General features: G+C 41.4%; 1 protein-coding gene across 5 annotated transcripts in view; it reads right to left on the bottom strand.

Annotated features, from left to right (window-relative positions):
- LOC109951328 (electrogenic sodium bicarbonate cotransporter 1-like) overlaps positions 1 to 13,600 on the bottom strand; it is a 43,770-nt gene that overhangs the window by 26,198 nt on the left and 3,972 nt on the right. For all 5 annotated transcript variants that reach the window (XM_020585781.1, XM_020585784.1, XM_020585783.1 and 2 more), the window contains exons 3-4: positions 12,066 to 12,139; positions 7,503 to 7,673 (exon numbers count right to left, since the gene is read on the bottom strand). In XM_020585781.1, coding sequence (XP_020441437.1) covers positions 7,503 to 7,673; positions 12,066 to 12,139 — 245 coding nt within the window. The remainder of the gene's footprint in view (positions 1 to 7,502; positions 7,674 to 12,065; positions 12,140 to 13,600) is intronic.

Genomic DNA, 13,600 nt, shown 5'->3' with positions numbered 1-13,600 from the left:
TGAAAGAAGAGCTAGAAAAGATGTGGAAGGTGAAGGCACAAGTGGTCCCTGTGGTAATAGGAACATTGGGGGCTGTGACCCCCAAACTGGGAGGGTGGTTCCAACAGATCCCAGGAACAACATCTGAGATCTCTGTCCAGAAGAGTGCAGTCCTAGGAACAGCTAAGATACTGCGCAGGACCCTCAAGCTCCCAGGCCTCTGGTAGAGGACCCGAGCTTGAAGGAAGGAATACAAGACCGCCCTGAAGTGGGGCGAGTGGGGAAATTTATTTCCCTTCTGCACATATCTATGTCTATCTATCTATCTAATCACATATAAGACCATTTATCAAATTGCAATCTATTTAAATTGATAATATATAATGTCAGGCTGCCATGTGGATTTGTCAGAATAACAAGACAGGCAGCACACTTGTATTTCTGTTGAATTTCTGTTCTTATCAGCAGTTTTTCCTTCTGAGACATGGTTATAGCCTAGTTTAAGTTTAAGCTTCTCCTGTCAGTTAACATGTTAGCATGTTAGCATGTTGTTACTGCGCGTTTGATGTGTGGCACTGTGAACAGTCCCTCTTATTTATAATTCCTCTGTGAAATATTTTCCCTGTGCATTTTTGTTAGCTTCCTAGTCCTGTTCAGATGGATGCATGTCACAAAGTGGGAATTCAAAATGGTTAGCCAGTTTTTGTAGAATGAAAACAAAAGCTCGACCTGAAGAGTCTCAGTCAAATGACAGGTCTCTTGACTAATAACTCGACTATTCGACCATTATGGGGAAGCCCCATTATTCTTATCGTCTGTGTACTCTTGTACTGTGTCTTTGTTGTGATAGGTCTTTTCAGAAAGTCAGGACATTTTTGTCTGGTCTTCCAAGGGCCCTTTGAAGGGTAAGACTTCATTTTATGGTTGAGGTTAGATCAGGGTTAAGGTTTAGATAAGAGTGCGGTCATGTAGTGGTGGTTGAGGTCAGGGTTATGAAATGCATGTCACTGATTGTGTGTGTGCATGCAAGCATGTGTGTGCATGTGAGCCATAATAACTAAGCTGCCCAGCTGATTACATAACAGCTTGCTAATACTGTGGCACCAGTGTATTTACTGCAGATACTGAATATATTTAATTTTGACCATATTTATTCCCCAAAACACAGTTAATCAGTGTTTCCCTTGGATTCTTCATATTGTCAGCATTAAAAAAACATGTAAAACTGACACAAAAACTTGCCAAATAAAATGGCTAGCAAGGTCTTGCAGAATGAAAACCCATATGCAGAATCATGTGCTATCCTGCCCTTAAATCAAGAATTCACAAAATGAACTTACTATCAGTAATTGCAGACTTTAATTTATGTAAATGTGGAAATAAAAACAAGCTGCCTTACAGAGGAAGGCTCTGGCTGCATGCTAAGCTAAGAGCTGAATCTTTGACCGCACATTTTTCTTTCCAAGTAAAATTTAGACGTTCATATATACAGTAGACCAAACACCACACTGAGTCATTCAGTCAGTCGGCAGTAAGCGCGGTGAAGGCTTGAAGTTCCACCTCACTGTTTTTTTCTGCAGCAGAGTGACAACAAGTGCAGCAGGTCCCAAGCAGACAAGCAGCTCTAAGATTACTGGGTGTGGGATAAATTGTCTGCTGGCAGACACACACACACAAGCTGGAACTATCTTAAGTCACTGCAACTTACTTAATAACACCCTATAGGCTGAGTAATTTACATGTGTCCACATTTAGCTGATACTGGCATCCAGAGCAATTTACACAAATTACAGTAAACAGTTCAAACAAGCTTTAAATATCTACATTGCTAAAATTATATGCAAACAACAGCAAGCAGTGCAAGGTGAGGGTCAAAGCCTCAGACATGGCAAAGACTGCTGTATTTCTTAACTCTGCTTGCAGATAATAAAAAGAAGTGGTAAAGAATTGCAGTGTAAACAGGGCAGTAAAAGTGTTATCTTTCCAAAGACCAACATGAAATGATGCAATTAATAATTATTTTTATTATCTAATAATGTGTTAATACCTTTAGTGATTAATCAAATGTCAGAAAATAGTGCATATGTTCAGGGTTTCCCAGAATCCAAGGTGACTTTAAATAAGCACTTTGTGCTTGAACTATGTGAAACTAGTGTATTAACAGATTCAGTATCAAAATAGTTGAAACAGTGATTTATTTTCTGTCAGTCAGCTAATCAATTAATTATTGAAGTTTTGCATTAAATTGTTTATCATCAGGGAGTCTGAAAATTCACCCACAGCAATTAAAAATTCACAAAATTGGTATATTAGGTGTAAACAGAACCAACTGAAGGAAACACTATTGTAGCAGAAATATATTCTGGTACAAAAATCAATAAACATTCTTGACATAGTTTAAATCTTTCTGCATCTTGAAACTATAATTTTTATAATCAAATTACAAAGTGCATTCACAACATAATGATAATAATAATAAGGTTTAGACCTTAACATGTAACATGTACTAAATTCCCTCAAGCTTCTTCAAACATGCAGCTATCTTCTAAAATAGTTTTTACTCTCAAATCCAAGAGAGATTTTCTAATTCCTCATGAGAAACTGATGCTGCCTATCCAGCAAAAACCCAAGCTGGTAACAAGCAGTGTCGGTGTCCCACTTGAGCAGTTGCTAAGAGAAAGGTGGGAGGGTGGGCGAGGAAGGCTGGGAGGTGAGCCTCAGTGCAGAGTGAAAGCAAAGAGGGGTGAGAGCCAGCACAAAAAAGGAGGGACAGAAATGAAAATCCCATCGTTCAAATGCAATTTCAAAGCTCTGTGTGCTCTAGCCAAGAGCCACAGGCATACAAAGAAGACTTTGTCCCAGCAGCAGAGGCTCATGGGATAGGGGATGGAGGAAGAATGCCCGCTGGCCAGCAGAAAGCTTAGTGCGACTGCCACTAAAGGCCTGCTTAGTCCCACTCTTGACATGCATCCCACATAAATACCTTCCATCTCCTCTGACCTTTTTTGCAAAACTCAGCATGATAAACTGCATGAGATCTAATACTACGTTCACTGTCCGTGACTGTACACACAATGATGATGTGTCACCTCATTCTAGGAGAGGATCACTGAGAGGACAGGAGAGGTTTTCCATGGCACAAAGTCTGACATTCAGTATGCAGGGCAGCTAGCACACAGGCAGCAACAGGGACCGGGCTGAATGCAGAGGGACACCCTGAGGTGGGTCCACTGACAGCACAGTGCTTCATCACGCTCTGGTATGTTGTTGTGACAACTGAGGTGAACAGCTTCTGATAAGAATGTAACAAATAGCAGCTGAGGGGTAAGAACCTGAAACGAACCTGCCACTGTGCGCTCTCCACGGGTACACAGGTAAGACTTGGACATTTGACAGCTATTCAGAGAGTTTTAAAACTCACTAACTTGGGGAGTTATTTGTTCCAGATTGAGGAGTGAATGAGATTATATTTATGTCCATGCCTATTAAGCAGGGCGGCATGGTGGCACAGTGGTTAGCGCTGTTGCCTCACAGCAAAAAGGTTCTGGGCTCGACCCGGGGACATGTTCTGAATATAACGTAGTCCAGTACAACAACACCTTTAACCATGACCTCAATAATAACCATATAACTGAATTTATACACTTATGGCAATTGCACCAGAAACTGAAACATTTTGAGCTTCATAAACACAAATGTTAAGGCAGAAGTGTTGCACTGAATTGCCCCTAACAAGCAATTTTCAAGATTTTCTTTCTGGATTCACTATTTTACAGCAGTCTTACAGCAGATATTCTAATTTCTCCCGCAACAGTAGCCTGTACACATCAAAATGCAAACATGCTGTGTGCTGCAAAAACATAAAACCATAAAGCCACCTTCAACTGATGGCAACAAATTCAAGTCCACTGTCTGACTAATGTAAAGTCATTTTGAAGAGCAACGTATAATTTACTGAAATCCAGTAAATTAGATGATGCCAGTGAACAGAAAATAGGTGGAATGAAACTGCAAAGTTTGCATCTAGTTGAATATCTCTTCATGCAGGCCCATTTTATCCAAATCACCCTCTAGGAAAGCACAAAACACTGGCTTATATTTGTCTTGAAAAAACAGAGGAGTAAAATAAGGCTGAGAGTGATGGACACTGCTGAGCTACTGTAAGTGTCAGTCAGTGAAGATGAACTCATTGTGCTCTCCAGAAAGACAAAGTCAAACAAAAAGCATGGCATTTCAAACATTTAAGTGATTAATCTAATCAATACCCAGAGACCTTTCCCACTGATGTGATTTACCCCGTGACACTGAACAATATCTCCACATCTGTCTTTCTGTGCAAAGCATCACAATACTCAACCTATTTCTACTCAGGTCTCAGCGTTCCTGTGCAAAAGAAAGGTTTTACAAAACAGATTTTGCACTTCTTTTCTGCAAAATCCTCTGTCCACTGACTTGAAGTGACCAAAAGTGACACTAAGGTTTGTGATATTAGAAGGAACCCTCAACAAACACCTCACTATCAGGATCCATCAAAGGGAAGTAGTATCCAGTGTAATAGCTGTAAATGTTTGGGGATGCAACACATTGCTGTTTTCCCCCCATGAAAACCAAGTAGTTCTAAAATGTCAGCCTTTCAAGAACCAGAGAAAAACAGGCAGATTTCTACCTCAACCCTTGCATCTGAGTAGTCAGTTTTAAAAGCCTTATGAAGTCTAAGGATTGTATGACAAAACTCTGAGAGGAGCAGGTGTCCTTCCAATTAAATATGAGTATAACATTAGAGATGTGTTCACAAGTAACTGACTACATCACGGCAGTCATAGCTGGCACTCCCCGGCTTTAGGAAGTTAAACCTATTTGTATAAGAACTAGGTTTCTCAGTAATCTTTGTAATACACTTTGAGAGAACATTTGATCCTAGTAAGAAAAGATGGAAAAGGGCAAAGTAATCGACACAAGCTCATCAAAATGAGCAGGGGTCAAATAATTCTGCAGTGGACACACATGTAACCCAGAGGATGGGCTCGTAGTCCCTGCAGCGCCCATCTGACCAAACAAGAGGATTTCATTTCAGTCAACAGACGAGGGCCTTCTCCCGGGGCCAGCCATGTTTCCCAGAGAGAGTAATCTGAAGAAGGGCGGGGTGTAACAGCAGGACACTAGGTATACTGCATGCCTGTCCAGAGCTTCTCTCGAGTCACAGAAAATGTCCCTTTTAGTGAAGATTTGCTGCTTGTAGTCATAGTCATAGTCACAATGTGTTTTTATGTCACGTGTACACGGATCAGCAGGGCTTTGACTTTGTCCTGGCTCTAGTCACACAAATGTACCAGGAGTCTTATTCAGTAGCTGTTAAATATCCATGCATGCTGAAAATGTGTGTTGTGAGACACTTTGCTCAAATTCTATCATAGATTTTCATTCATTCATTCATTTTCTACGGCTTAGTCCCTGAACGGGGTCACGGGGGGGGGGGGCCGGAGCCAATCCCGGCCGGCAATCAGGCGAAGGCGGGGTACACCCTGGACAGGTCGCCAATCCATCGCAGGGCTAACACACAGACGAACAACCACACACACACACACACACACACACTCCGATGGGCAATTTAGAGACACCAATCAACCTAAGCTGCATGTCTTTGGACTGTGGGAGGAAGCCAGAGTACCCGGAGAGAACCCACGCAAGCACAGGGAGAACATGCAAACTCCACACAGAAAGGTCCCAGGTGGGGCCCGAACCCGGAACCTTCTCACTGTGAGGCAACGGTGGTAACCACTGTGCTGCATAGATTTTCAAATCTTATTAATTATTAGAACATTTTTTCAACTCTACACATCATAGCATTTGAGCGGTGTGGAGCACTGAGAATTTCCACTCCTCGCTTACAGAGTTGTTCACCTGTTGCGCTCCTCGGTTCAAAACCACACAGAGCAGCTCCGCTCATTATCGCTCATGCATCCTGCTCCAAACATCAACCTGCACAAATGCAAGTGGAAGACCCAAATACAAAAGTCAGACTTTATAATAATGCACAGACCAGTACAATAAATAAATAAATAAATAAATAAATCAACACTCCTCTACGATGGCATCCAGCCTGTGATCCATGCCATCTCCAAATATAAGCAGCAGTTTCAAAAAAGATTAATCTTGTGAAACCAAGTGTGAGCAAATGAACTAGCAAGACTGAAGAGTAACTGCACTGCTGTTTACACACAACAGACTGGATATTTACCCCCGCCACAGCCTTCATTGCCCCATAGCCAGCACCCATCAACTTCAGCGAATACAACTGGAGCTCTGCCAACATCATTTCTTTATTGCAGTAGTACTTCTTGAATGGTCCCCAATCTGGGACCACCAGTGACTTGCAAGATAAAACTGAGCAGCACAAAAAAACAAATAGCAAATAAGACACAAAGTTATATGTTTGACCACCTTTGAAATATTCTCTTGTGAAATTTACATCCCGGCTTATGACAGTGTTCACTGACTGAACTGCTGCAACCTGTGGCAAACAGTGACAGCTAAGGACTCCTTGGCTGTTAAGGGGCACAATTCAAAAAAGGCTGAGGTTTGCAGCATTAACCCACGACTCAGGATTGGAAAAGCTTAGATTATACTGGATTTCTGCATCCCAATCCGAACAGCTAGCAACATTATATTTGAAACACTGATTTATCAATAATTGCTTCCTCTGGCACGTTGGACCGACTGTGCTTGAGGAACAGCCAAAATCAAACTCACCATTTTTGTAAATATGCAACATCACATTCAGTGGCAACAAGCAGATGTACTGATGTAATCTATTCTCCGATTTGATTTATGTCCTGAAGAAAATCCCATGTTACAAAATTCAGTTCGGGCATATTTTGGTTCTGTCACATCATGTGAAAGCAAGCATGTGTAAAATTACATCACTTTCTAGAAATGACAGTGACTTGGCTCATTACTGAATTTGCAAAGCAAAGACCTTTTCAGTCTTATTCACAGGGGATTCGTGTTGCACATGGACCTCATTAGTAATCAGAGAATTAGCCCATATCCTGCGTTTTTCTTCCCAAAATAACAGAAGATCCCGTCTTCACCAAAACAGACAAATTTTTGTTCCCCAACCGTTTTGCCTTGTAACTCTGTGTTGGTGAGCATGATGTTTTCTTCTTATAATGTTTACTGGATAGCTTTTAAAACTCAACACACCCACACACAAAGACAGACACCATTCGATGTACAACCAAGTACAAAGGCACAGGAAGACACACACTAAGACACTGAGCTCAAGAGACTCATATCAGCACTAATACTACTGCATTGGAGTAGCTGTTACTACAAGTGAAAATCCACTCTGTTCTGTCAAAACAGACTCATTGCTCAGCAAGACATGCATGGCTGTTTCTGGCCACTAAGTGGACTCAGCAACCTTTTGGGGGTCACAGGGAGATACGGGAGCTTTTCTGGAAAAGCGTTCAGCAGAGACATGAGGCCTAATCGGGCTCAACATGGAGTCCATCAGAACTTACTGAGAGGCTTGAGGATGCTGTTGGCCTCATCGTTGTTTTCCGTGTCTGACTTGTCAGAAGCAGTCTCCGTCAGCTTCTCCTTTCTGTCCTTCTGGCTGGTTTTCCTACGGTGGCGTCTCCGTCGTCGATAGCTCTTGGGCACATGCACACCAATGTAAATAGTGTGGTGACCTGCAAAAACAAAAATCATGAGTACAATACAGTACATAACCGTAACCTAATCTGGACCACTGATCAATTCACATGGCCTAGAACAGACTTGAGACAGCACTGCAGAGCAGGGTCAGAGAGGCTGCAGTACCCTGTCAAAAGGAAAGAAGTAACAGGTAGCCATGACTGCATTCCTGGTGGCGCAGGGCACATGGATTTGATGGCAGCTGGTCATATGGCTGATATTTAGGTATCTGGTTAAGACCATTTTTATTAACTGCTAAACTTCAACATAATAGTAGCATGGGTGGAATTCAGACCTTAAGTTTTCACTGGAATTTGCAGCTGGATACTTAATGATAGACTAAAGAATCGATAATTGTTTGGATCATACTACACATGTTTAATGGTGAACATATACAGTAGACAAAGAAGCAGCTTCTACAATCTACTACCCGAGTTTTATAAATGGTTCCTGGGCCCCTGTAAAGGTTCTCATGATTGCAAGGAGCTACTAGACTGCATTAGGTTTTACTAAGTGTACCTAATAAACTGGCAGCTAAGTGTCTACAAACATACATGTTTGATATTTAAAGAAATACTCTGGAGTATCACTGTCCAGGTTCCCCAGAAGCTGAACTGAAACCTTGGCAAATTAATTTCTTTCTTAGCAGATGAAAAGCAATTTTTCAGAGTAAACATGAAAAGTTATCCTGAAACAAAAAAGCTCTGTGCGATCACTGTCAACCGTCACAGGTCGGGAAACGCTGAGCCAAGCACTACATATGACTGAACCCGGAAGTGGTGTGTCCCCTCAGCAAAACAATGATCTCTCTTGAAGCACAACAACATTCATTATTCACTTGTACCACAATGCCTTGTTCTTTAGGGGTTCATCTAAATTCACTGACACCGACGGTTCAGTGCGCCAAGGAAATGTCAAACATCAGATGAGGAGGATGTAAAACAGTTTGAACAGCGTTAGCTAAAACGTGAAGGGATGCTGTAAATCTGAAAAATTATTTACTTGGTCAAGCTTTCTACTCATCTATCTGTGGCCAAATTTTCAATGCAGTTTGCACATGACTGATTTTTTTAAAGTGTGGTTAAATGGCTAGAATAAATATATATGAAGAAATATCTGGCCAATGTTTTTTTTTTTTACAATTCCTTCAGCCCATCGAGTCTGCTTTGGCAGCTTTCACCTTCACATGACTCAAGATGAATGAAATAAAGACAGGAACACTGGTAAACAGATGCAAAATGGCATTAAAAAAATAGGAAGACCACAACAGACCGACAGAAACAAAGACCAACAGTTGGTGACAGAACCAGCATCACCCACACCAGAGCTGCTGCCCACTAGGCTTTTGATTCAACAAAGATAGCACCCATCCCCTGTTTATGTGATAACATAACAACACAAGATCAGACATACACGGCTGAAGTTCTGCCAGCATCGTCGGCCACAGAGGCGCAGATTAAAAACAGAATTCATCTATTCTAGGAAACAAAACTGACTAGACTCAGTCCACAGCAAATGAAAACTGACTGGATCAGTGAATTAATGACAGATTCCACTAAATTTAACATCATACAGTATGTTGGAGCTCCAACCAATAAAAGGTGACTAACATTTCTGTTCTGAAAGGACTGATTTTATTTTATGCCAGTTTTTAATATCTGTAATTGTGTCAATTTTCATGAAAATAACATTCAAATGCTGCAAATGTCAAGGTCAGTTTGAAAGCTCATGTTGACACGGCTCAGAGCTGTGCTGTTCTTTCAGGTTATGAACTGCACATCCTTTCACAACAGCTTTACTTTTCCTTACCTGTAAATTCTAATTAATTAGAACTAACTAATTAAGCAAACTGACTGCCTTAAAACTAAGTGGAACAGGAACCTTTTTGTACTAACCAATGCATAAACTTACAGTTTAACTAGCTAATAAAACTGTACTTGATATTTTACTTTACTACTCAGAAATACTATTTCAAACTAAATTGTTCCAAATGTAGCAGCTTTCTTTCCTTTGTGTGTTTCATTGTCAGACAGTAAGCTCATAAATAAAACTCATAAATTAAGGGCTGTTGAGGATCCATACGTGTCTTTGGCTGTAATTTATTTTGCTGTGTTTCGGCCTACCCTACTTCATAAATGGGAATTTCAGGAGTTTACCGTTCATGTACAGTTAAAACATCCAATCTGATACACTGTGAACATCACAATCCTTGCTGTCTTTATATAATTTTGCCCTGCTCCTTGATTTAGATGTTCAGATGACAATATTGTGCTGCTACAACTTCTGAGTCGAACCAATTGCAACAAAGGAAACACAAAGTCAGGTTCACAGTTTTCTTTAGCTAGATGAGATCATGAAGGCTATCCTTCCTTTCCTTCTACTAAAAGGACAATTTAGGCTGAATGGCATAAAAATTGCTTGAAATAAAGTCCAGGTGTTACTTTATGTTTTACCTTCATACTAATTCACCAAGAAACACTAGAGCTGACCTAAGAAGCAACCAGTTTCACCAGATAGTAAATGGGCTTTACAAGACCTAGAAGCATTTGGCTGGACAGCATCAAAAAACAAGGACAGAGATAGAGATATACAGAAAGAAATAAAGAGCACAGTGCCGTTCGAGCTGATAGATGAGCAATAAAGCAGAGCATGAAAACGTTTGCACAGGCTGAACAGCAACAAGAAAGGAGGTGAGAGAATGAGAGGACAAGGAATAAAAAATAGTCAAGAAGCTGGAATGGGAAGATTTGCGCACGGCCAGAGCAGCTTTGTGAAACAACTTCCTGTTCTTTTTTTTTAAGGGAAAAGAAGAACTTCTCTTGGAGCTGCCTAAAAGCACAAACTGAATGAAGTGAAATCCTTGTGTTTGCAGGGAGGTTTGTTTGGCTCACTAGATTTCTGAGGAGAGGCAACACCACCGCCAGTTTCCCAAGTAACTGTGCTGTTCAGCGCTGCCCAGAAGAGCGGGCCGGGTGGCAACATGCCACACAACACAAGCTGCATGCGGCCGGGTGGCAACATGCCACACAACACGGGCTGCATGCTAATAATGAACAGCCTGTGAGAAGGTAGGGTTTCTCTGCCAAAAACCATGTTTTAGCTCACTTATGACTCAGCAGTAACAATATATTAAAACTCAAAACTGTATCACAGAAATACAAACATTTATTATTTTGACAGGTCATACCATAAAGTACTATACCATAACGTCATACCACAGTGTTTAAGTGCACTGTAATAACTTTAACTGTAACACATACAGTCAACATGCACATACTATTCAGTTTGACCTCATATGGTTAGTTTGGTCAAAAGATAAAAAACACATCACAAACTGCATAATCACCTGAGCATTAACAGTGTCTGTGACCTAGACAGCTGGCGCAAAAGCACAAACTAATCAGTGCAGGGTAAAGATAACGCAGTCATTGCTCCAAAGCTCCTCTTACAAAGCTGTCTCATCTCGTTCTGCTCTTTTTAAATCAGCCATTCGGCCCAAGTCAGGCTGCCATCCCTGAGCAAGCAGCAAAGCAAGCCCAAAAAGAAACTAAGCCAACATACAAGGACGCACACAGACGCAGCTGAGAAGCCGGTTACGCACAGGAAGTCAGAGAGTTTGAAGTTGGGTTTAAGCTAAAGTGACACCTGAGAAAATGTTGACTTCTAGCATGAGGGACACTACTGTACAGATTAAAACGTTGACTGTCAGTCATGGGTACAGTACAGCTAGGTTAGCTAAAGGATTATTCCAGAATCTGTACCTTACATAAGTTAACAAATTGTGCCACAGTGTTTTTAACCATTCTACACAGCCGCTGTTTTATTTTTGTTTCTGTACAATACACAAATACACTTTTTAAGCTTGCTTAAAAGTGTATTGATCATTTAGAAACAAGCAAAGACAATAAAGTTAAAGATGGCACTCACTAAAGATATTTTTGCACTCTGCAGTGTTTTCCTCTCTCTTTGTTGTCCTGTAGGTCTTTCAGGAGATTAGCGGGGTAAACACACGATCACATGCTCCTCATCTTCTACATCTTCCGTGTGCCAGCTCACATGTCATGGTGTTATGTGCAATAAGTGCATGAAATTTAGCTAATGATGCCCTTCCTGTTTCCCTCAGTGAGTGCCCTTGCTTTGGAAAAAAAAACTAATTCAGAAAAACTGTTGTTATTTAAGGAAAGAAAAAAAAAAGCTTGAAATAATAAATGGGACCCAGTGACTTCTGAGAAACTTGACAAATTTAGGAAGTGAATAAAGAAAAAGAAATTCATGAATTTGTTAAATCATGAAAAAATCTTTAAGATGCCTTTTGGTCTATGCTGCAAGGAAGACTTTTTTTGTTCACATGCAGAAAATTGTAAGTGCACAGAGGCAGGTAAACTTACCCTCTACCTCCTCCTCGTCACACAGGTGCTTGACGAATGATGCCCCCCGGTCCAGCACCGCCTCGTCCTCCATCCTGTAGTAGTAAAAGAGGAAGAAAGACTGCTCACACTTTTCCTCCAGCGACAATGTGGAGCCATAGCGCTTTGGCTCGTTCACCTGCAGCAAGTTGGGGCTGCAGCCCAGTCTGGTGCTGCCGGAGGCGCTCATCTCCACTGACAGCCACCCTATGTGGAGCTCTGAGACAGCACCTGAAGATCTGCTTTTCAGCAAGTAAACTACCCTCACGTGTGAGAATGTGTGTCGTCCTTGAGGAGAGAAAAGTGTGCAGTCGGTACAATGTAGTGGATTTAATCTGGTGGTGGTGGTGTGGGGTGGGGGAGCAGAGGATAGGAAGTCTCTGCTAACTGACTGTGATGGTCAGAGTGAGCAAAAACATGTCAGACTGACTGAGGCTTGAACCCACTGAAATCTGGATCTGGCTACCTCTCCACTGCATCACTTCGACCCCCAGTCAAAGAGTTGCTGTGTTTTATTACTGTGAATAAAAAACATCTGATAAAGTTTCAGTTAGTATTGTCTCTAATCAGTCACACACCCACATACACCACAGAGCCTCTCCATCTGCTCGATAATGCCTGCCACCCCCCACCCACTTCACCACCGTCCACCTAAGAAACAAGTGGGGCATCACGTCTGTCTACTCATCCGCCCTTACAGGATTACACCAGCTTTACTTAAGTGACAGAACGCGCATAAGCTCATAACAGGTCAGCTCATCTAAGACAACTCCACACACACATTCACCCTCCCCACAGACCAGTCATACTATTTCCCAACAAACACCAGGATGGAAATAGACTGAGAGGAACATTTGGTGCTGAAGCTAAAAAGAAGGTTTGTGTTTAATCTGGTGAAGACACTACACTGCATGTTGAGCAAGCGATAGCCACAAAATTAGAAACAAAACTGCTGCTGTCTTGAGCAGAAACTTCAAATTGTTTTATTAGAAACTATGAAGTACGTCGCTCATTTAGGACCCCCACCCTGCACTCATCCACCAACACATACAAGAAACACAACCCACAAATGTATACGGGCTGCACATGGCAAGGAACATAGCAGAGCGATACCCTGGAGACAAGGGGCTCAGGGGTCAAAGATCAGTTCAAGAACAACATTCTTTCAGTTGGATGTATGTCATTCTTTAACACATTTTAGCATTTGAGTCAGACATTCATGCTGCGTGACATTTATGTTATATAGACAGATTCAAGTCATAAGTGTGTTGTTCTAAAAAGTTACAAAGACAGAACAGAAAAGGTCTGTTTGATACTAAGTCTATAAACTATATATAGTTACTGTTGACTGAACACTTGCTGACTGTTTTCAGCAGCAAAATACCTAAAATTTTCATAAAGCTGATCACTCAAAAATCTTTAATGAAAAAGTTTGATGTCTGCTCTGGGCCAGCTTGTAAACAGCTGTAAAACAACACCGTGATCCAGCCTTGAATCTCTGGATGTCCCCAGCCTTC

The sequence above is a fragment of the Monopterus albus genome, unplaced genomic scaffold (assembly GCF_001952655.1).
Source record: "Monopterus albus unplaced genomic scaffold, M_albus_1.0 scaffold376.1, whole genome shotgun sequence".
In the NCBI taxonomy this organism is placed as follows: domain Eukaryota; kingdom Metazoa; phylum Chordata; class Actinopteri; order Synbranchiformes; family Synbranchidae; genus Monopterus; species Monopterus albus.
The sequence above is the reverse complement of the archived record's forward strand: the minus strand, read 5'-3'. Positions and strand labels throughout refer to the sequence as shown.